General features: G+C 39.7%; 1 protein-coding gene across 11 annotated transcripts in view; it reads right to left on the bottom strand.

The window, feature by feature from the left end:
* SLC4A4 (solute carrier family 4 member 4) overlaps positions 1–23,514 on the bottom strand; it is a 370,302-nt gene that overhangs the window by 125,456 nt on the left and 221,332 nt on the right. For all 11 annotated transcript variants that reach the window (XM_089679581.1, XM_089679582.1, XM_089679584.1 and 8 more), the window contains exon 4: positions 6,360–6,495. In XM_089679581.1, coding sequence (XP_089535707.1) covers positions 6,360–6,495 — 136 coding nt within the window. The remainder of the gene's footprint in view (positions 1–6,359; positions 6,496–23,514) is intronic.

Below are 23,514 nucleotides of genomic sequence, written 5' to 3'. Positions count from 1 at the left end.
ACCGACATCTTTGGCTCTTTCCGTTGATCGGTGATCCGCTGAGTCCGAGGGACACAACGCAGTACCGATCGCTGCGCTGTGTGCTCCCAAAGCCGCGCGTCATATGACGTCCTCCCAGAACGAGAGAACTGCCTTGCACCCGTCATTACCTTATATGGTGGGCGGGAGGCGGTTAAAAAGGAGCCAAACAACTATTTGATAATAAATGGCTTCATATGATCATCAGCCTTCAATAAAAGAGCATTTTTTGGCATGATCAGTCATATTTTCAATATCAATGCCAAAATTTCACAATTTCTGCCAGGGTATGCAAACTTTTGAGCACAACTGTATGTACTGTATATCACCATATGATGTGTTTCATGTTTTGGATTATGTTGTAACATCCTCCTTTCCTTTTATAATGATATGTTTTTAAATAGCAAAAAATAAAATATGTTTTTTAAATTTTGAATGTATTCATTTAGTTGCCTTGAAAGTTTAATTTAGCAGCTGGCAAACTTGTAGTGCTCCCTACTGCTTACATTGGTTCTCTTTCAGTCAGTTGAGCCCAGTACTGAACTTCATCTTAGTCTTCAGTAGTCTTCTATGGGCTGCCTGGACATAAGTCTATGAAAGAATCAACAGGCAACCAACCCATAGAAATCATCCAGTTTGAAAAAAGGTATAATCATTAAAACATATGATTACCTGGTAAATAATTCCTAGAACTAACAATGAGCATACCTTATTACAGGATGGGGGTGGAAGGGTTTGAGATTGGTCACCAGAAGGATCAGCCACCATGTGACCACTGTGATTGGCTGACACACTGGTCAAATGATCTAGAGCCGGTCCTGCTGGCTACCGATTGTTAGTGTGGGCTGTAAACTGTCTTTGACAGCTCTATCTCTGTGCTGGGAGAACGCAGTCAGTGTCCTCTCAGCACAGAAACATTGGCCACAAACGTGCGGCATGTGGGCATTATTAAAGTAACATGCATACATGTTACGTGGACAATAACAGGTTAAGCAGCCTTGTGGAGAATACTGACATGCATTTGGTTTAAGTGTGACTTACACTGCATTTCATATAATTGTCCAACATTAACCTGGACAGGCAGCTCATTGGGGCAGCAAGGAAAATGAAAACGAAATGGCATACATCTTCAAGCCATATTAATTTTTATGAACGCTTCCCTTAACCATCTAGTGCAGATAAAACACCCTTTATCTAAAAATAAAAATAAAATGCACTTACAGAGCTGCAACCTGATCACAACATGTAAGGAGGCAAATCAATCTCCATTGGATGTCAGGTCACTGTACAGATACCAGAACTATAACTTCTGGAAAGCAGTTGTTGCATCTGTAAAGTGACATCTGATGGGCACTGATTAACCTGGTTACATGCTCTGATCAAGTCATAGCTTTGTAAGTGGAATTTATTATAACTTTAGGGCCCTTTCACATGGTCCACATTCCGTTACGATTTGCAGGATATCTATTTACAGAACCCCTGCTGATTTGATCAGATTGGACAGATGACACATCTGTGTCTGCTCAGTTCGTACGGCTAGGAGTAAATGGACTCCACTGTCACTACCCTCCGATGCAATCTGCATAAATGGAAGAAGATGTATCCATTTTCTCTTTTTTTTTTAGCAGACCAGACAGGACCCAGAAGTAGGTGGAAATGGACACAAGTCTGTTTCCACCCACCTGTCTACAAGAATGCACCTACCAATTTTATCTGATAGGATCGCCCATGTGAAAGGGGTCTTATTGTTTAAAGGGTGTTTTATCTGTAGTATCTTGTGCACTCTGTTTTGCTATACTTTTACTCTCAGCTATATATGCCTTCAGATAAATGAGGAGCTTGCAAGGAAGATCAATCTACTTTGGTTCTAGTAAAGTGCACTACATCCGAAGATTGTAATGTTGTACTGTGCTTATTAACCTTACCTGTATTAGGCACAGTTCAAAACTTCCACACCAATACTTAGGGGTGATGGATGGGCACAACTAAAGCTCTAAGCACCCCGTTTTGAAACCTTTATGTATGAGACCCCAAAGTAGTAGATGATGTAGTACACCCTAACTGCATTTAATCTTTTTAATAAAAAACACTGCGTGAAATAAACAATTGTCACTTTTACTTTTTATTAAAATATGTGTTCATTCTTTTTCAAATCTGAGTGTTGCTGATTTCCTGTGGCCTGTGAGCACTTCAATGATGGCTAATTGGCATTTCTAAGAGTGGGTTTCCTGATGGTGACAACAGTGGAACATGCCTGCATAATACTTGTTGAATTGGTCACTTGTAGTCTCCCTCAAAAGGCTGCGAGACAGGATAACAACACAAGGGCACAACTGGGAGACAGGGCATTTTCACCCTATAAAGGAAGTGTCTGAACAAGAACCTTCATGACAGAATTACCATGTACTATTTACAAAATGTAGAACATGACTTTTGAACATACATTAACATGTCAGAGGTTATAAGATATTTTAGTGACTGGATTTACATATGCTTAAGCCCAACCCCACAAATGTCATGGCTTCCATATTATGCACTGGAAAGATCTAACAAGTGTGAAACAGCTGCATGCAAGATGGATACATGGCTCTATATTTAGGCCTTGCTTCTCCATATTCCCTTCATTCTGGACACATGGCTTTCACAAGCCACAAAGAATAATTTTCTTGACTCTAACCAGTCTTAAAGATGAAAATGAATCCCTATTTTTTTTTCTTTTTGATAAAGTGATATGTGAATAACTTTTGTTTAAAAAGCAAAGCTATGGCTCTAGTTAATGTTATTTCAGTGTGTAAAGGAAGTGACAAGTAAAATCCTCCCTTCCTTACAGGGCAGCTGTCTGTACACCATTCTCTCATGCTGACTGGGCAAGCTCTGCTAAAGTTAACAAGCAGGGAGACAATAATGACAGAATCTACAGTTTATCAAGTTTTATCATTCTGATCTTTAAAGCTAGATTGTGCCTAGATATAACAAAAACAGTTAATGTATTTGCAACAGTTTGAATTATTATCTTCTTATGCTACTGTAAAATGCAGTTGGGCGGATGGCTTAACATGGGAAAAATGTTGCTGTGTGTTTTTTCAGTTACATTTTATGACAGACACAGTATATGTGGGAACTTTCTGCTTTCTTGGCTAGGTGAGAGTGACATAGGTGCCCCCCCTTCCTCCTCATTGGAAGTTCACATCACACATCCCATAGGAGTCACAGCATTCTGCATATGTTCAGACATGGTGCTGCCCTCTGCCAGGTATTTGGCAAGTGGCAGAAACTAGCAACATAGCTACAAGGTACCAGATACCAGAATTCACTAGTGAGTGTTCACAAGAATGTTGGGGGAGTGACGTTCCTCTTTAATTGCATTTTTACACAATCTTTCTTTGTGCCATCTTCTTAAATCCCACCCACTTTTTCAGATTATTTTGTCTGCCATAAGAGACTTTTCTGTTACAAACAGAGCCCCTATGTGTAGGGACAAAATGACCATTAGAATCTCTTAAATCTTACAGTTATACATGATACAGAAATGCAGTTCACAGTAATCCCAAAAGAAAACCAACGAATGCAAGGAAGCATTTTAATTTAAATTTGCCCATTTAACAGGAGAATCAAAGATAAATGGAAAAATATATGTCTATAAAAACGGAAAGGATAGACATACTGGAAATTAGGAATACCCAAAATGGCTGATGGAATCATCCTAACATGACATTGGTTATGTCCACATAGTCATATAAACTTTTGAAGATGTGTAAGAAGTGACATTTTTCTTACACAACTTATTTAAACTGAAGACTAGGTATGATCTTTATTGCATAGTTACATTGGCCCAGGTTGGATATAGATGAGCAGGCACTCTACACAGGACCCAGAAGATTGCGGTGATCACTGTAAAAGCAGGAACTACTAAAGTGATTGTCAGGTTCCCCAGGGCTCCCTTCAGTATGCATGCTTACATAGATCCAAGCTGGACTACCATAACTATGCAATGAAGAACACATCTAGACTTCAGCTTTAAGTCTGTCACATGATAAATCAAAAAGAATAATTAGTATCTAAATACTGTATGTATTATTTGAAAATACAGAATATAAATGTTTAACAGTTTATAGCATATACAGTATATATAGTGATGTGGGGTGATTAGACTAAGAATGGCAGAGGCATTTTAGTGAGACATGTTAGTCCAAACTTGTGCTTTAAGGGCCTGGTGCCCACTTTTATTAAAAAGGAAAAACAAAGACTTTTTTGCCCACACAGGGGAATTGGTTTCGAACAACTGATAATGTTAGTCCACCTGGCTACACTTTGGTAGCTCCACTGCTACTAGTACTGATCCCTCAAAACACCGGTTCTTAAGACTCACTTACTGCACAAGCCCAAACCTGGGCTCTAAATAGGGTTCTCCAACTCCCTCGAGCTTGCTCACTTCTCCAGAGACTTCTAGACTCCCTCCAGACCCCTGGTTTCACTAGCCACCTCAGTTTCCTCAGTCTCCCAGACCCTTTCTTGATATCCCAGATTCTTGTATCTTTCTCGACTTTCTCAGTCCATGGGCAAGGGATGCAATGTTAAGCAGGAACACTCAGCTCTCCTGGCAGGGCTCCGTCTTCAAATAGCAGCAACTGCCCTAGACTATCCTCAGGCATTCATAATAAGGGCTGTGTGCACCTGGACACACTCGCTGCTAGTTTTCAACAAAACCCGGACACTGAGTTGGGGATTTCTTCCCTCTCAAGACACTTTGAAACTTCTGGAGCCCAATCCGGGAATACCAAAATTTGGAGAAAGCTGTAAAAACAGTTTTCACAGCTCATAATTGACATTCCGGAGTCTTGCAATCTACACATGTGTGAAGCCCATGTCCTTTTTCCAACCGTTTTCACAGTGGTAGGGCCTCACACTGTGACTATATATATATATATATATATATATATATATATAAATTATGAATATACTGCATATCTAAGTTAAATATATTAGCACATTTAATGCAACGCATTTTTTCTTTTTTTTAAATGCAACTTGCACTTACATTCAGCTGAGAACCTATTGATGTGGTAGGCAGATTTACTAACAGGAAACAACTCAAACATATCTTGAATGTATATTTCTCTCAATAATATCCATGTGTAAAGTCTGAATTGTACAGGGCCTACTGTAGACTAAATGTCTTTAGTCCTCAGCAAACTTCATGACATGAAGGGCTTGGAATGTGATTAGCAATCAAATCACGTGTCTTTGCACTTGGTGTAGTACAGGGGTCTGAAGGGCAATGAGACCACATTTGGCTGCCAAGGCATTAACAAATAATTCCTAGATGGAATTACAAACCACGATCGTTTGCCTTAGATAGCAGCTGCCCGATGACCCAACCAGTGTATGAAATCAAAATGACATATTACCATGTGCACACATGCTGCTGGCTGCATGTTGATGTACTGACTGCACGTGTTATTCTTACTTTGCCCGGTGATAGCCCTGAGACCTAAAGAGGATCACTTCTAACCAATAATCCAAGCAAATTTACAAGTATCTTGCAAATGGTAGCTTATGTTGATAGTGTAAAATGGAACAATGGATATGAATCAAGTACACCACAAGTTTCACTGACACCATAGAAACCACCAGTGAATTTCTGGGTCTTTAGGTATTCCTGCTTGAGATGTTTACTGCAACTCTAGTCCTGTTGATTTTCCAGAAGACTAGTTGCCCCAAACAAATAACCTGATTCACACTGTCATTGCAGGCTAGAAAATAAAAGAAATCTATTTTTCTGCATGATTTTCCTTTTTTCAAATGTCTGGATCTAAAAGATGGGACAGAGGCAGGTCCTCAGTGAAAGAGACAATTGATGTGAGGCATCATGTAAGATTTAGCAGTGTCTACAATTCATACTTTTTGTGGGATGTAACAAATGAGTTACATTACGCTGTTGTGACAGGATTTGAAAAACTGGAAACTACACTGCTTATCTGTACTGTAAATGTTTACATATAAATTATTGAACAAATGAAAATGAAAGGAAGAAATACAAATGATTCTACTTTTAGACACTTTGATCATGAAGTCACTTTTTATATCTCTCTTACTCTTCAAATGGTAACAGCAAAAGAGGAAAATGAATGATGAAGGTACTCTAATATTAGATTGCAATCATCATTGTGAAATGTACTAGACCATTTACTGTACATCTCAAATAAATTATTGTTTTACTTAAAGTACTTCAGCAAATGCAATAAAGTAAATCTAAAAGACTGAACAAAACTTCTGTATGAATCAATCGGTATAGCTCAGATTATATGGATCTAGGGATATATAAAGTAATTAGGGCTCACCTGGCTGTCTCCTTCCATTCCATTTCTTGACCATCCACAGATAGTAGCTCATCAAGCTCAGTGAAGAGCTGAGGGGGTGCTGGGCCTTCATCTTCTTCCCCCAGAATAAACCGAATGCGTTCTGCAGCAGGGGAGACTGTAGAGGTGAAAATACTTCGATTAACAGCCTGGTTGATAATAACTGAATTACGGCTTGGAGCACACTGTTTGCTCCTACTAGCATTCAGCCTGTTCTCCAGACTTTCTTTATCAGAAGACATAGTCCCTGTTGAGGCAACTAGACCTGACGGTTTATCTGCTTGTGTTGTCTCTATAGCTCTAAACTTTTTAACAAGTCTCTTGGGTAGGCAGTACTCTAACGATACAGTATTTTCAGACAATAATACCACCCTAATACGCTAAGGTAAGCAAACTTTAATATTTATATGGCAGGGAACCAGTTTAAACCAAACCAGCTTGGGCAACATTACTGGATAGGAGCATCCATCTACAGATTCCCCACCCTCCAATCTAACTCATGCCATAGTCATTGGTTTGCAGGTTTAGGGACTTATTACCAACAAGGCAATGTTTAACATGAGACAGTCTGCATTTTACATGAAGACTAGGACAGAATACATTATGTTAAGCATCAATGCACCTGAAAAACAGCTTGAGGTCAATTTCAGCACAACTGACAGCGGACTTTTGTTAAGCCATTATGTTCAAAAGACTATCATTTCTTACAAAAATGTAAACTTTTCTTTACTGGTAATAGCTATATCTTTTTAACAGTTTCAGACATTTTCTGCAGACATTTCATGTGTTTTAAAAAATGCTAATACATTATTAGTACAACAAACTTGCTATGGGTTTTAACACAGACAAGTAGCAATGCTAAGAACATTCATTATATATTTACTATGCATGAGCATTCAGCACTATGTCAGCATTACAGAATGCCTTTTGATAAGTTTACCAGTTGGAAACAATATAGCTACATTGCAAAATTGTTTATTAAGATCTTATGCTTTCATAAACTTTGAGAGGAATTTATCAAAACTGGAGCTGCCAAAAGCTGGAGCAACTGTGCATGGCAAACAAACCTATTTCCATTTTCAAAGCTTAACTGAACAAGCTAAAGATGGAAGCTGATTGGTTGCCTTTCACAGCTGCTCCAGATTCTGTCTGCCCCAGTTTTGATAAATGACCCTCATTAAGTTATAAAATGTTTTTGTTAAATCTGGCAAGATGTCTCAAAATATTTAAAAACCTGTTTTCAATGTACATTTTCCATTCTTTCTCTACATTACACTGTCAGTTTAACTTTGGACAATTGAGAGAATTGGAGGAGTGGGATTAACTGAGTATATATACAGTAGGACATTTGGGTGAAAGGGCCAACTGTTGAAGTCCTTACGTGCTATAAATTTCAGATTACAGTCCAACAGAATCCACTTGTAAGTAAAATATCACCTGAAATATCATCATTAAGATACCAAGATTCAAAATAACATCATTTACAGTAAAGAAACAGAAATGTATCTAGATGCAGTCTTTTTAAAGTGATTTGTTACTTACAAGTCTTAGGTTAGCAGGGATAAAATAAAAGTCCTGGCAGCTTCATTCTTTTAATTTTTAGTTTTGGATTGTTTTGGATATATATATGCCAGAGGTATTCAGTATTTAAACCTTCAAAATTTGAGTGCAGTCTTCAGAACAGATCTTAACTCAGAACTTAAAACTCAACCTTTGGTAAACAATCTTCTTACACTTGCTACATGTGAGGTTTGGTTTCAATGGTTTATTATACCTGATGTAGCCAATTAAATGCATTTGAAAGAAAGCTCGTCATTTTAGTTTCCTTTTTGACATCTGTAAAGATTTATTTATGACTGCGGTGATCATATATTTTAAGGTTTACAAGATGCCACAAAACATTTAACTGCAAAATGTAAATGCAAACATTGCAACTCTGTACGTTGTCCAGCTTTACAGGACACCTAACAAAGTTCCCCAGTTTAATAGCATTATATGATCATGAACCATACTGACAGACAATAGGTTGACCATAGCTTTAGCCAAATTCCAAGTTAAAAGTATCAGTTCTGTCCACTGGTCCTTGGGCAAATGTTAAGATTCTTATATGTAAAGAGTGCTTTGCAAAACCCAGGCTGATTGGTATAGGTTTCTTGAAAGGGATCTTCTCACTGTACTGTCAGTACACATTCACTGTACTGTCAGTACACATTTCAAGAACACTTTGGTTAAAGTGTTAGCGTGTGGAATCCATGTCTAAAAAGTGTCTGATCTTTGAGGGAAAACATGTCTTTGGATCTAGCCTAAATACTATTATCAAGAATGCTACTAGTGGCAAAGTGCACTTTTGCTTCTCAGCAGAAGACTGGGAAGATACATCCTTTGCTGCCAGTTAAGAAAAGTCCTTTTTGTTTCACCACTCCTGCAACATCCATGTACAGAACCTCCCACGCTTGGCTTCCAGTCCACCTGCAAGGCCTGGAGCTCAAAGTTCACCAAACCGAGACAAACCTTTCTCTGGATGTAGGTGAACCCCGATTTTCCAAGATGGGGGACGTTTGTTAACCTTTGCAGATGCTTGGACAGCCTGCAGTTCAGTTGTCTCAATATGGGAGGTAGTTTCCAGTGGCTAGATGCTGGGGTTTCGCTTCCTATCCCCTCCTAAATTACTCCAGATTCTCACCTACAACCTTCCAGTGTCACTATACAGATTAAACATCGCAGTCAAGCCCTCTTGGGTCCTCTGCATCTGGTTGTTATTTCCCTAGTTTCTGTGACAGATCCTGTGACAGTTCCTGTATCAGGGGTTTTACTCTTAACCTTTTCACTGTGCAGTGCTCTTGTGGCATTGCCATTCTTGAATACTTAGGTAATCTACTGTTGAAGGAACAGTGGACTTAGGACCTGTCAGAAAACATGGTCATGACTGTCCAGACGTTAAAGCATTTTGAAGGATCCTGAACCTTCAGAAATCACCCCAGGAGTCAACTTTTCATTTCTCTGCTTAGTCCTGGACACAACTTTGACCACCACCACTGCCCACTTTGACTCCAGACATCAACAATGCATCATTCTCTCATTGTGCAACAAGTTAGTCTGATCCCTGAACAGACTGATTTATTTGGTTCTAGAATCAGGGAAGTCCTTCCTTCCTAACTTTTGGAAGATCCCCATATTAGCTTTACGTATCACAAACCTTTAAAAGAACAATGGCAAGTAAAAACCAAGTGAAATTCTAGCTCGACTTTCAGGTTAGAAAACAGCTGGTCAATACAGTAAGTCCCCTACATATGAACGCTCTAATTGTGAACTTTCAAAGATGCGAACATGTGTTCATATGTCCAATTGTGTAAAGCTGGGTACATGCACTCAGTTTATTTTTTTCACTCAACCCAGTGAGCTGAACAAATAAAAAAAAAATGACACTAGCAATGTTGGTGATGCGATCTCTCCTGCTGTGCCTTTGTGTTCTGGCAGGGGGACTCTCCCCGCCAAAACACACTGATTAGCGCTCACAGCCATTGCCTGCAAGCGATGATCTTTGTTGGGCTTACAAACAAGGTGGACTTACGAATGAGCTTCCAGAATGGAAAATGTTTGTAAGTAGGGGACTCAAAGTAATACTGAATCAGATCAAATCAAAAAAGGGCATTATTTGTCTGCACAAAGCTTAAAAAAATAGTTTGTGGAGAATATATATTGTACAACCAAGGTAAAATATGCTTTATATGGAGTCAGAAAATAACAAAAGCTGATTTATAATCTCTTGTTACATGTTGCTGCACACAATTGTTACAGATCATTTTTCACCAAACTTGACAATGACAATACTTTGTTGTACTTGTGTTTGTTGCTTTCATGCAATATGCATTTCTTCTGCTAACCAAGACCCTATGCAGACTTGTAAATGAGTGCAGCTGTAAACATGAAGTTTTTAATCCTCAATCGTCCCATCTACAGGTGAAACTCGAAAAATTAGAATATCGTGCAAAAGTTCATTTATTTCAGTAATGCAACTTAAAAGATGAAACTAATATATGAGATAGACTCATTACATGCAAAGCAAGATAGTTCAAGCCGTGATTTGTCATAATTGTGATGATTATGGCTTACAGCTCATGAAAACCCCAAATCCACAATCTCAGAAAATTTGAATATTACATGCAATCAATAAAACGAGGATTGTACATAGAACAATATCGGACCTCTGAAAAGTATAAGCATGCATATGTACTCAGTACTTGGTTTGGGCCCTTTTTGCAGCAATTACTGCCTCAATGCGGCCTGGCATGGAAGCTATCAGCCTGAGGCACTGCTGAGGTGTTATGGAAGACCAGGATGCTTCAATAGCGGCCTTCAGCTCTTCTGCATTGTTCGGACTCATGTCTCTCATCTTTCTCTTGGCAATCCCCTATAAATTCTCTATAGGGTTCAGGTCAGGAGAGTTTGCTGGCCAATCAAGCACAGTAATCCCACTGTCCTTGTACCAGGTTTTGGTGCTTTTGGCAGTGTGGGCAGGTGCCAAGTCCTGCTGGAAAATGAAGTCAGCATCCCCATAAAGCTTGTCTGTGGAAGGAAGCATGAAGTGCTCCAAAATCTCCTGGTAGACGGCTGTGTTGACCCTGGACTTAATGAAGCACAGTGGACCAACACCAGCAGATGACATGGCTCCCCAAATCAACACAGACTGTGGAAACATCACACTGGACTTCAAGCATCTTGCAGTGTGTGCCTCTCCATTCTTCCTCCATACTCTGGGTCCTTGGTTTCCAAATGAGATGCAAAAGTTGCTCTCATCAGAAAAGAGGATTTTGGACCACTGAGCAACAGACCAGGTCTTTCTTTCTTTCTTAGGTAAGACGTTGTATGTTGTTCAGGAGCGTCTTGACAAGAGGAATATGACATTTGAAGCCCATGACCAGGATCCGTCTGTGTGTGGTGGCTCTTGTTGCACTGACTCCAGCCTCAGGCCACTCCTTGTGAAAGTCCCCAACACTTTTGAATGGCCTTTTCCTGACAGTCCTCTCCAGGCTGTGGTCATCCCTGCTGCTTGTGCACCTTTTTTCTTCAACACTTTTCCCTTCCACATAACTTTCTATTAATGTGCTTTGATACAGTACTTCACCTGTATGTATTAGGATGGTATTTCACACTGTAATGTATGTCAATTGTTCTGTGTCATTCAAAATGGGTATAATTGATAACCTTAGCACCACATCCCATATATAATATCAAAAATAGAAAAAAATTATTAGTGGGTGTTTTTAGGTGCTAATATAACTACCCTCAGGAAAAAAAACTGAGGACAGCTATATTAGCACCAAAAAAGTCCCACAACCCTTTTTTTTTTTGTTATATATCGTTGTTCGTCAAACTCTGATGCAGTTCCAGCCTGTAAGTATATATGTGAAACTATCACTATTCCTAATAGAGGTGAATAGGGACAATTATACACAAATCTGTGTGCACGCTATCTATCATATTACTATGTTTGATATACTAAAGTAGTAAAAGGTGTTCACTATTATAATGTGAATTTTCTTTTTCAAAAGTAAATGTTGGTAAATAAAGCAAAGCTGTATTCACATTATTATTACAGGCATATATATATATATTTTTATATATATATATATATATATATATATATATATATATATATATTATGGGCAGTTTCCATATTGTACATTTCTATCAGTCACTGTCCCCAAGCCTATCTCACATTCATGCATACACATACTAGGGCCAATTAAGACAAGAGCCAATTAACTTATCAGTTTTTTTTTGGAGTGGGGGAGGAAACCCATACAAGCACAAGGAGAACATTCAAACTCCATGCAGGTTCTGTACTGGTTGGAATTGTACCCAAGGATCTTAGCAGTGCAAGGCATAGGTGCCACTGTGCTGCCCAGTTATATCCAGTCATATGCGAGCAAGAATCCTCTTTTCTGTAATTTCCTTTGCTCATGTTTGCGTAGTAAAAGAGAACCCAGGTTCACCTTATTTACAAACATTTACTTTGTGACATGAACATATACTTTGCAAAGTGAAAGTGAGTCAAACCCTATTATAAATGTAAATCCACTGGGAAACAGCAGAAGACATTTTAAACACTGAGTGCATCTGTAGTCCAGCAACCAATGGCTCTGTTCTGAAACGACCTGTATTTACCTCGTCATCTTTATGTAAATGCAGCACATAATCGAATTAAAGAATTTGTTTGGTCACACGTCTCCTATACCTGATTATTAGACCACGTGCACTTTACTACCTTTTCTGTAAGTTAATGAGCCATTTACACTCTGGATGTGTTCAACCAACAGAACACCCCATTCTCATCTACTGCACTAAAAATACACAGGTCATCAACTGGACAAAGGGAAAAATGCCATGTGATAGAACTTTGTTCTCAGATAGGATGCCATAGCTTTAGACAGGGATTAATATTTCAATGTTCTTATGTCAAGTATAATAAACCTCATTTATCCATTAAACTTACCTTTACTTAACATTTTAGAACCTTCATGTTTACAGTATATTTATACCTAATTAATGTCTGTAAAAATGTAATATATTACAGCTTACCAGTCTTTAGATGCTGAGTTTGCATTAGTTGTCATTTATTTTTCATTTTTATCTGGTGATCCTGACAGTAACACACTTCCTGTCTTAGGGTGACAACACTCACTTATCATAGTGTATCTATAAAGATGCTATGTTGTCAATCCAGGCAGCTTTTCCGATTTGGACTACAAACACCCTGCCCTATCCTCATCCCTATAACATACTGTATGTGGCAGGTGTTTTGAAGCTCATACTTGGCAGGGTTGTTAATGCTGCATAAGATCACAGCAGAAATAGAGTGCACAGGTCGTTACGAGCCATAACAAAATGTTTTAATGGCAAAGGGGGGAAAACAGGGTAGATTTGATTTTAATCAAGTTGATTTAAATCAAGATTTTTAAAGAGAAATTGTCATCGCTGTCCTGCAACGGCTCTTCCTCTGACCCGCTGTTGATTGACAGTCCTATTCACTTTAATGGGTCAGCTGGTGATGCAGCAGTGACACAACAAGGTGAGGGATGTGGCAGCAGCAGGTGAGTGGATGCCTGCTAATAGGTACTGCCATGATGGATCTAATATGACAGGTGCTCGTTAAATGTAAGGAATCCGACTCATTCTTACTGGTAGTTAGAATCTTTAATATTTGCAAACCAAATGAAGGTTTCCTTTTTAAAGGCAAATTTGTCTTTATTAGATTTTGCATCAAATCAAACAGTACATAGCAGGAAAATGATAAGAATTTCAACAATGGAATGGGCGAGAATAAACAACAATATAGGTAGTAGTATGATCCATGGGGATGGAGGAATACAAATCCAACCATAGTTACAAAGGAGGCATCCCCAAACAGGTGATATTCAACAATAATAAAATAATTCCCTAAAGCCTAAAAAATATACCCATGCAGAAAGAAAAGGAGATAAGGAAGAGAAAGAGAGAAAAAAAAGGGGGGGGGGGAGAAGGGAGACACCAGATGTAAAGATATTGAAGGAAGAGAGGAAAGCAAAGGGAGAGGGTCGGGAGACAGGCATGGCAACATGTGCAGACAAGGTGACCATCCATCGGTATCCCAGCAGGGTGATCCCACTGGTCGTACCTCAGTATGGACTACAGAGCCGCACCGAGGAACATACCAGGGGGAGTAAGGCACGACTCCATTAAGGCATGACAGAGGAACAGAAAACTCGGAGAAACGAAGTGGAGGAGAAATGGAGCCAAACTGACCACAACAACTTGTGTTTACCATAGGCATCATTGGCAAATGCCAACATTTCCTCCATACGCATGGTGTCATTAAGTACCGAGACCCACAGGGGGAGAGGCGGGGGAGTAGTCGAATTCCAGAAGAGAGGTATCAATTGGCGGCCCGTGGATAGAAATAAGCGCAGCAAATTTTTCTTCTGCGCAGCCAGTGAGCCCGGTAAGATAGAGAGGAGAGCAATTTCCGGTGAGGGGGTCAAGGACTCACCATAAATCTTGTCATATATAGCAAAGACCTGTCGCCAGAAGGGTTGTATTAGGTCGCAGTCCTACTAGATATGGAGCTGTGTACAAACAGCTTTAGCACAGCGCCAGCATAGATTAGATGTAGCAGGAAATATTTTGTGTAAAGAGAGGGGGTCCCTGTACCATCGAGAAAAGAGCTTAAAGTTCTTTTCTTGTGAATAACAAGAAATAGATGATTTATGGATGAAATGAAATGACGTGGACCAGTCTGCAGCCGAGATGTCTTTACCAAGATCTCGCGCGCACGCCTTGGTGTAGGGAGGGTGATCGGAATAAAGAGCATTGTGTAGAACTTTATATAAGGAGGCTAGGACATGTCTAGGCAGATTAGAGAGGGAGCATAGCCACTCAAACTCAGTAAGCGGACGATGAATGTCGGAAGAAGAGTGTAGGTGTTTGCAAAATGTGGATAACTGTAAAGTGGTCAACTAATCCCGAGATCCGCCCCAAAGGAGCTGATTGAGGACAGATAGAGTCTTGGGCTACAGGCCATAAGGTGCGCGTAAAGGGACTGATGACAGAAGAGCCCATGCCCTGAGGAAGAGCAGGGTTGTCAAACATGGGTGATAAAGGAGAGGGATCAGACGATAAAAGAGAAACAATGTCCCATTGGTACCACAATCGCAATACAGCCACAGTCAACGGGGACAGACTAAGAAAACGCCGGTGGTCTCGACTATAACCCCACGGCAAAGCCCGAAGGTCAACTGGAGACAAATCTTGTTCAATCATACAAGAGGCTTTAAGGAAGGGCCTGGGAAACCAGTCAAGGATTCGGGCCAGCAGTGTGGCTCTGTAGTATAGTTCAAAGTCCGGTAAACCTACTCCGCCTCCGGACTTCAGGTACGTAAGCACCCTATATTTTAACCGTGAGAAACCTTGGTGCCAAATAAATCTAACTGAAAGGGAGCGTAGGGAGAGAAAGAAACTCTTAGGGACAGTCTGGAAAACGTATAGTAATTTCGGTAGGGTGTCCATTTTGTGGGTGTTGATGCGGCCGAACCAGGGTAATGCCGAAGCACCCCAGGACGCCAGATCAAGGTTTCCTTTTTAGAATAATAAGCTGTCAGGTTAGTAAAACAGCTATATCAGACCCAATTTTAGGGTAATAGGTTAATCACACATAGTTGGAGAACTACTCAAATTCTTTTAATTCATGTTTTTTCTCATGGTTACTGTGAAATTGTGTGAATGCGTCAATGCAGTGCATGTTATCTCAGCTTGGATTCATTAAATAAGTTTACCAAAAATGTAAATATTGCAGAATATACAGTCTCATGCTACATAACTAAGCTCCATTCATGCTGAATAGGCTAAATTATTAATGTATCTTAAATAGAAAACTATATTTTAGTCTTTATTAAAATTAATTTGATATAAATCAAAAAAGTCAGAGTTTAATAAAAAAAAAAATCAGATTTTTATCCACCCATCATTGATTTTTATCCATCCTGGGGGAAAATAAGGGGATTTAAAGTGTTACTAAACCCAGGACCCTGCATTCACTCTATCTGGTCTCCCACAGTACACACAACATGGAAATGCAATTATTTTACTAAATATAAACTGCTAAATACCTTTTCTCATCAGCAGTATATAGCAGTCTTGTGACTTCTATCAGTGTCCGTCCAAACACTGGTTAAAGCTTGTCTTATGAAATTGCATAACCCCTGACCCTCTGTCTGGACAGTGCTGATTGGTCCTTTGCTGACCACATGCACCCTCCCAGGAAAAACAAACGACTCTCTAGCAGTGCACACCAAACCGAACTTGTGCAATGTGTCTCCGAGGTTGTGTTCTATCAGGAGATGAAATGGGGAACGTGGAAGAAGGGAAGGATCAGAGAAGTCAGGATCAAACATCCTTTTCACACAATGCTGAGGAGTAACCCCTTAGATTCCACAGTGAGTATAACAAGCAGGGGAAGGGAGAAGTTCTTCAGGCATAAAAACACATGTGTTGTGCATTCACAGGCATAGGGCATAGAGCATAGGTGTAATAGGAGTGTACAAGTGTAAACAGGAATAATTAGAAAAACTGGGATTCTGCATATTGAGCGCAGTCAGGTGTAGGGAAACAAGCTGATGAATATTTGAGTGTAAATGGTGGCTAAGACTTGCAGCAGGGGCTGTGGGGGCAGATAATGGTACAGTATGTGTAACTGCACTAATGGTGCAGTTTAAAGTGCTACTAAACCCAGGAACCTGCATTCACTATATCTGGTCTCCCACAGTACACACAACATGGAAATGCAACTGTTTTAGTAAATATAAACTAAATACCATTTCTAATTAACAGTTAGGGCAGTCTTGTGACTTCTCTCAGTGTCCAGCCAAGCACTGGTTTCACCTTGTAGGAGGAGTTTCCATTCTGCTGTAGGAGGCTGTAGGACCCCTGATCTCTGTCTGGACAGTGCTGATTGGCCCTATTCTTATCACATGCACTCTCCCAAGAAAAAAAACAAAACCGCTCTAGCAATACACACCAAATTGAGCATGTGTAGAGTGACTCCACATGATATGTCTTATCAGGAGATAAGAGGGGGACACTGGAAGTAGGAGAGGATCAGAGAAGTCAGGATCAAACAGTGTTTTTACACAATGTAGAGGATTATCACCTTGGGTTCCACCTGATTTTACTGTTGTGGGTTTAGTAACACTTTAAGCATGTATTTGGCATTTATTAATCTTCAGCACAAACTTAGCAAGTTATGGTAGGCATTTAGTAAGCTTAAGTAGCTCTAAAATGGATTCAAGGAAATTGACTGATGCTTTCTAAGTAATTTGAGCAGGTTTGTTGATCAAGATGCTCTTCAAATAAGCAACTTGAAGCTAACAATAAAAAATGTCTGTGTATATTAGGTTGTAGATTAAAATGGTTGATGGACAGCACAGTTTTTCTTCCTTAGGCTAACCTAAACAATATAAAGCATGATTTGTAGCTTCACCAGAACCACTTCAACACTCAACACTTTTTATTATAGTCAGTGGTGCCCATTCACACCTGTGCACACTGTAGCTTGAAGCTTGTCCTTTGAAATAATACATCAGCTTTTTTGAGCGGAGGCAATATCATGGGAAAACACGCACAACATGCAATATTTTGCCTAGTAACTAGCTTTCTGTTAATTAAAAATAAAAATTGCTCAAGCCTAAAATACATGCAGAGATGAGCAAAAACATATGTACCAATGTTCAAAAAAAGCTTAAAAATTTACCAAAGATGCTCAAATCAAGTTTGAATGGGGCCTTACAGAGTAAAATTTCAATAGGGGCATGGTTCTGCATATGCAGAACACCACTACTAGCCAAGCAAATGCATTAAGCTAGAGTATTGAAACAGCGGGTAGTATTGGTCACTGCTTAAGTCCTTTGATAACCATTCTCAGAAATAGTATGTCTGTTATTCAAATGATCATGGTGAAAGTCATTTGAACTTAGATCTTGTCTACAACAGTGCTCATACAGGGAAACGACCATACAGCCCAATCCAGTGTCTTTGGCTTTCGAAAAAAAAATTTTACATACTGCTTGTACAGTAGGTCTCTTTATTCTCCGATCACAAATGTCCATGTGCAGCTATTTATCAGCCAAAACTATACGTAGTACATGATTATAAGGAACATTTAAATAATAATTGTATTGACTGAAAAATTTTCCTGCGCATAGTCAGTTTGGTATGATCAGTAGCTGAGACAGCTACTATAAACAGGGCTGGAATTCCTATTAGGCACTGTAGGCATGTGCTTACAGGCGCCCTTCCTAGAAGGGCGCCCATCTGGGAAGAGAGAGAGAGCTGGATATGTAGAGAGAGACTGAGTCTGTGGACAGTTTATTTATGCTACTGCTTCCGGTCCTGGCGGCTCCCAGGTGGTCTGAATGGCCCCTTCAGTATATTCACAAGGGCCCGGGATCTGTAGCGTCGGCTTGTAGGCAGATTTACACAAGCTGCCAGTGCCGCATTTGCTGATAAAAATATAGTTTCGGCTCACATTCCCTGCTGGTGGAGTGATATTACTCACAGCCACTTCTTCATTGCCCACCTCTTTCAATGAAATGCTGATGGAAGGGCGGGCTCTGGCTGAGAGGGAGTCAGCAGCACGTTGGCAGACATCACATTATTATTATTATACAGGATTTATATAGTGCCAACAGTTTGCTCAGCGCTTTACAATATAAAGGGAGACAATACAGTTCAATACAAGAGGGTTAGAAGGGACCTGCTCCTCGGAGCTTACAATCTTACAATCAGCACAGCGGGCAGAGGCAGCTGTCAGTGTGAAGTGCACACATAGGCACAGGAATACACTGAGTGAAGGATCCTCTCATCACGTCTGCAGAGAATTCTCAGAAAAGGTACAGTCAGTAAAAGAGATACACAGTGAAGTGTGTTTGCCTTGCCCCAATGCAATGTCCTGGTTCTTGCATGATGAATAAGTTACAGTGCAACCTCTGCAGACCCTAATGTAAAAGGGAACTCTGATGTAAGAAGGAACACTGCGGACCCTGATGTAAAGGGGAATGTAGCTGACTGTGACATGGGGGGGGGGCTTTGGTGACAAGAGACCACCTTACATCAGAGTTCCCCTTTACATCAGGGTCCTCAGAAGTCCCCTTTGCACTGTAAGAGGGAACTCTACAGATTCTCATGTAAAAGAGAACTCTGAGGACGCTGATGTAAGGGGAACTGTAGGGAAACGTATGTAAGGGGGGTTTTTTATCAAGAAAACAAGGTCGGTCTTACTGTCTTTTTTTTGGAGGGGGGGCTCCTGAGATGTAAATCCTGCCCTGTCTATAAAGTGTTGTGGTTTATACTTTATACTAGATACAGAGTGCATAGGATTACAAGTATTATTGCGCAACACACCCAGTTGATTGTGGTCTTGTGACATTTTTTTCTTCTTTACGTCTTGTTAAAATATAATGATGCCAGCTCTGGGCTTTGTTTTATGTAAAATCTAGGCAATGTACAACTAAAAAGTCTTAAATGTTAAAAGCTATAAAGTGGTATAGTAAAGTCTGAAATGTATGGTATCTGAACTGAGAGTTTTAGGATATGCAATAAACAGCAACACTGGGTATGTAATTATCTTACCACTATATAAGATATTCTTACTATTAGGGAAAGCAAGGCGAAAGATGATAGCTGTAAATAGACTCTAAAAAGACTTCAGTATGATGATTATCTAATTAAAAACAACAAATGACATGGATTGTTTGCTGTCTACTGTTTTATAGGGGCATACTGGAAACAAATTTTGGAAAAAAAAAATATTTCAATGCACATCAAACATACACAGCTAAAATGGCATAGCTACATAATTGTGAAGCCAAGCCAAAAATTACAAATGTGGACAGCTGTTTATTAGTTCATTTGTTAAACCACATTTTATTCACATTTTAGCTCCTATGCATCCAGGATGAACTGGTCAATCATCAAAATGTCTATTTAATTTTTCAGGAGATTATTATTATTATAATACAGGATTTATATAGCGCCAACAGTTTGCACAGTGCTTTACAAAATGAAGGTAGACATTACAGTTACAATACAATCTGGTACAAGAGGAAACAGAGGGTCCTGCTTGTTAGAGCCTACAGTCTAAGAGGAAAGGTTGTGTGATACAAAAGGTAATAGCTGTGGGGGATGAGCTGATGGAGGAAATAAAAGGCAGTTAACTAGTTGGAAGCAGGATAGGCTTCTTTAAAGAGAACAGTTTTCAGGGATCGCCTAAAGGTGATAGATTAGGAAATGGTCGGAAAGATTTGGGTAGGGAGTTCCATAGGATGGGAGAAGCTCGGGAGAAGTCTTGGAGATGAGCATGGGAGGAGGTGACACAGAAATTATAGAGAAGAAGGTTTTAGGAGGATCAAAGAGAGCGGTTTGGTTGATATTTTGAGACCAGGTTGATGGTGTAGCTGGGGGCAGACTTGTGGATGGCTTTGTAAGTTATTGTTAGTATTTTGAACTTTATTCGTTGGGCGAGTGGAAGCCAGTGGAGGGATTGGCAGACAGGGGTAGCAGACACTGAACGGTTGGTAAGGTGGATGAGCCTGGCAGCAGCATTCATGATGGACTGGAGGGGGGTAGCCTATGTTAAGGTAAGCCAATGAGGAGGGAGTAGCAGTAGTCAAGGCGAGAGATAACCAGGGAGTGGATTAGGAGCTTTGTGGCATCATTAGTTAAAAAGGGGCATATTCTGGAGATGTTGCAGAGGTTGAGGCGGCATGATTTGGACAGGGATTGGATGTGGGCCTGAAAGGATAGTTCAGAATCCAGGGTTACCCCTAGCACCCTGGCATGCAGGGATGGGTTGATAGTTGTGCTATTGATCCTAACCGAGAAATCAGGGGAAGAGGCACGTGGGGGAGGAAATATTATGAGCTCAGTTATCAGGAGATAACTGTACTCATGCTGTAAGCAATGTGGATGATTTAATCTGTAAAATTTAATTTGGTGATTTTATTGGGTTTTTTTGACAATATATTATATCTCAGTCATGTGAAGACTGAGCTCTACAGTCACTTTTGCAGAATTTGTTTTCTTATTCCGGGTCACAATCCTGCACAATGTCCTTTTGTCTGTTTCGGTAAGTTGACCATGTCGACCCCGCTTATGCTTATCAGACATTGTTTTCCCAGAATCTGTATATGCCGTCATAACCTTTGATACTGTACCTCTTGATACTAGAAATAAATTGTCAACCTCAGTCACAGATGCACTTGCTAAGTGGGCACCAATAGTTTGCCATCTTTGAAGCTCAGTAACCTCTGACATGACAGCGCACGCAGTGAATGAAGAAAATTAGGCTTCCCACCTATTAGCTAGATGTCTCATTACACAGCAGAAGCAAAAAAATGTTACATCCCTTTCCCTTTGAACGCGAAACGTTGCCACTTTCACGCCTGCAAATCATGTAGTGTTTCCATTTTTTGTCCAAACCATGTACACTGCCTAGTCCTGAACTGCATTCCTATATAGACGTGGCCATCTTGGTAAATGCAAAGTTTTGCTTTCTCTAGCCAGAGGCCTCAGCTAAGAGAACATTGAACAGTTGTCAAATCAATAAATATTACTCAAAATCAGCTAACATTAGTAGTCAAAGGCAGCAGAACCTTAGATCCCACACTGCAGATATTTAGCTATGAGGATGTAGGTACAGGAGTGCCTACGCATACTCGCCATACTCATGTACCAGGAAATGCACTGCTATTTTTCAGGAGAATTTTCAGACAAAGGTACAAATACCATTTCTAGCCATTTCAAAAAAGACAGCAACTTTGTACTTTCTGAGCTCAGGTCTACTTTAAAAATTATGCACAAAAAGCAACTCCAAAAAGACTACTTAACCGAACAACAGTTTAAGATAGAATCACACGGGTAAGTATCCATAAAAGTCAATTTTAAAACCAGAACAGCAGTAGATCAGATAAACGTGTTTGTGCTGAAAGCTTTCACTGTGTCGCCTATTGAATTAATGACTGACAGCTACTGCTAAAAGGTTAGGTAACAGGATGAGAACAACTACTGTAGAGATAAGTACTCAACAATCAGTAAAGTGAAATGGCAAACACTTATTGGACAGCATAAACCACAACAATATTTGGGATATTACTGTATGTGCTACATAACGCACCACTTATAGCAACCTACACACTAAGAAACAATGGGCTGTCAACAGTCAACACCATGTTAATGTTCAAGAATCACTTTGTATAGCACAATCTAACCCAATAAAAAGAAAAAATTACAATAAAATAGACTCCAGTATAACATAACTCCAAAAAAACAGCATAACAACATTTGATAATAACAATATACTTAGCAATATCACATGGATGGTGCTGCTTATTGTAGTTAAAGATTGTGGTGACATTATCTTCGGCCTCAAAGGCCCTGACACTAAAACACAGTTATGTGTCTGTTGACTGACAAGAGAAAATTCTACTCTCACGGGCTTATGCCATACTCATTGCCCTCTGCTGTGCTTCAAGCCCATACTGCCCTTGATGTCTAACTGACTTTTACCCACTTTATATCTACGGTGTATAGTGGTTAAAGTGACATTTTCCATGGCATCAGGTGCCACCATGGAAAGGTGCTCTAGAGTTTCTTTTCATGATCACAAAGTGGCAAGACTTCTTGAATATAACAGAGAAATCAGCATTATTCTCTTTACTTTCAGTTGGGTTGTCTACTGACCAGGAAAGATATAAGTGAAGGATCCATTTTTTTTATATTACCCCTAATCAGGAATCAACATTATTCTCTTTACTTTTAGTTTGGTTGTCTACTGACCAGGAAAGATATAAGTGAAGGATCCATTTTTAACATTACCACTAAGCAAGAACAATGTAATGCTGCCAGTGGTGTGGCTTATATCATAACATGCCACTGAATCACCAACGGTAAAAATAAAAACATTGTAAACACCCCTCTTACATACAACAAACCTACATCTTTGAATTCTGCTGTTGACTGGAGGAGCAATGGAGAGAGGAGCCCAGATTTAGATTTGTTCCTTTCAAGCGCATCTTGACTCTTAGGGGTTTATTTACTAAAGCTGGAGAGTCCAAAATCAGACTCCCTTCTGCATAGAAACCAATCAGCTTCTAACCTCAGCTTGTTCAATGAAGCTTTGGCAATGAAACCTGGAACCTGATTGGTTTCTATGCAGAAGTGAGTCTGATTTTGCACTCTCCAGCTTTAGTAAATAAACCCCTTAGTGTTTAAGGGTCAACACCAGCTGGTGAGTTGGGGAACACAAGAAGAGAGCACATTACTGTTGTTCCTGAACCATCACAAGTATTGCACTACTGCACCTTATTCCAAGGACTGCACTTATTTCATGTTATTGGATTATTGAGCACATGGACTGAATATTATATTATATGTTATATGTTACTTAAAAAGTGTATGCGATGAGGGAAGCACTGTTAAAACACAGTCAGGTCCATATATATCTGAACACAAGCACAATTTTAGTTTTTTTCAGGTATTTACCAAAACATATTCAAGCTATAGTTATATAATGGATGTGGGCTGAAAGTGCACACTCTCAGGTTTAATT

Source organism: Staurois parvus, unplaced genomic scaffold (genome assembly GCF_062004578.1).
Source record: "Staurois parvus isolate SC_StPar_1 unplaced genomic scaffold, SC_StPar_1.0 ptg000227l, whole genome shotgun sequence".
Taxonomy (NCBI): Eukaryota; Metazoa; Chordata; class Amphibia; order Anura; family Ranidae; genus Staurois; species Staurois parvus.
This window is presented reverse-complemented; position numbering and strand designations above follow the sequence as displayed.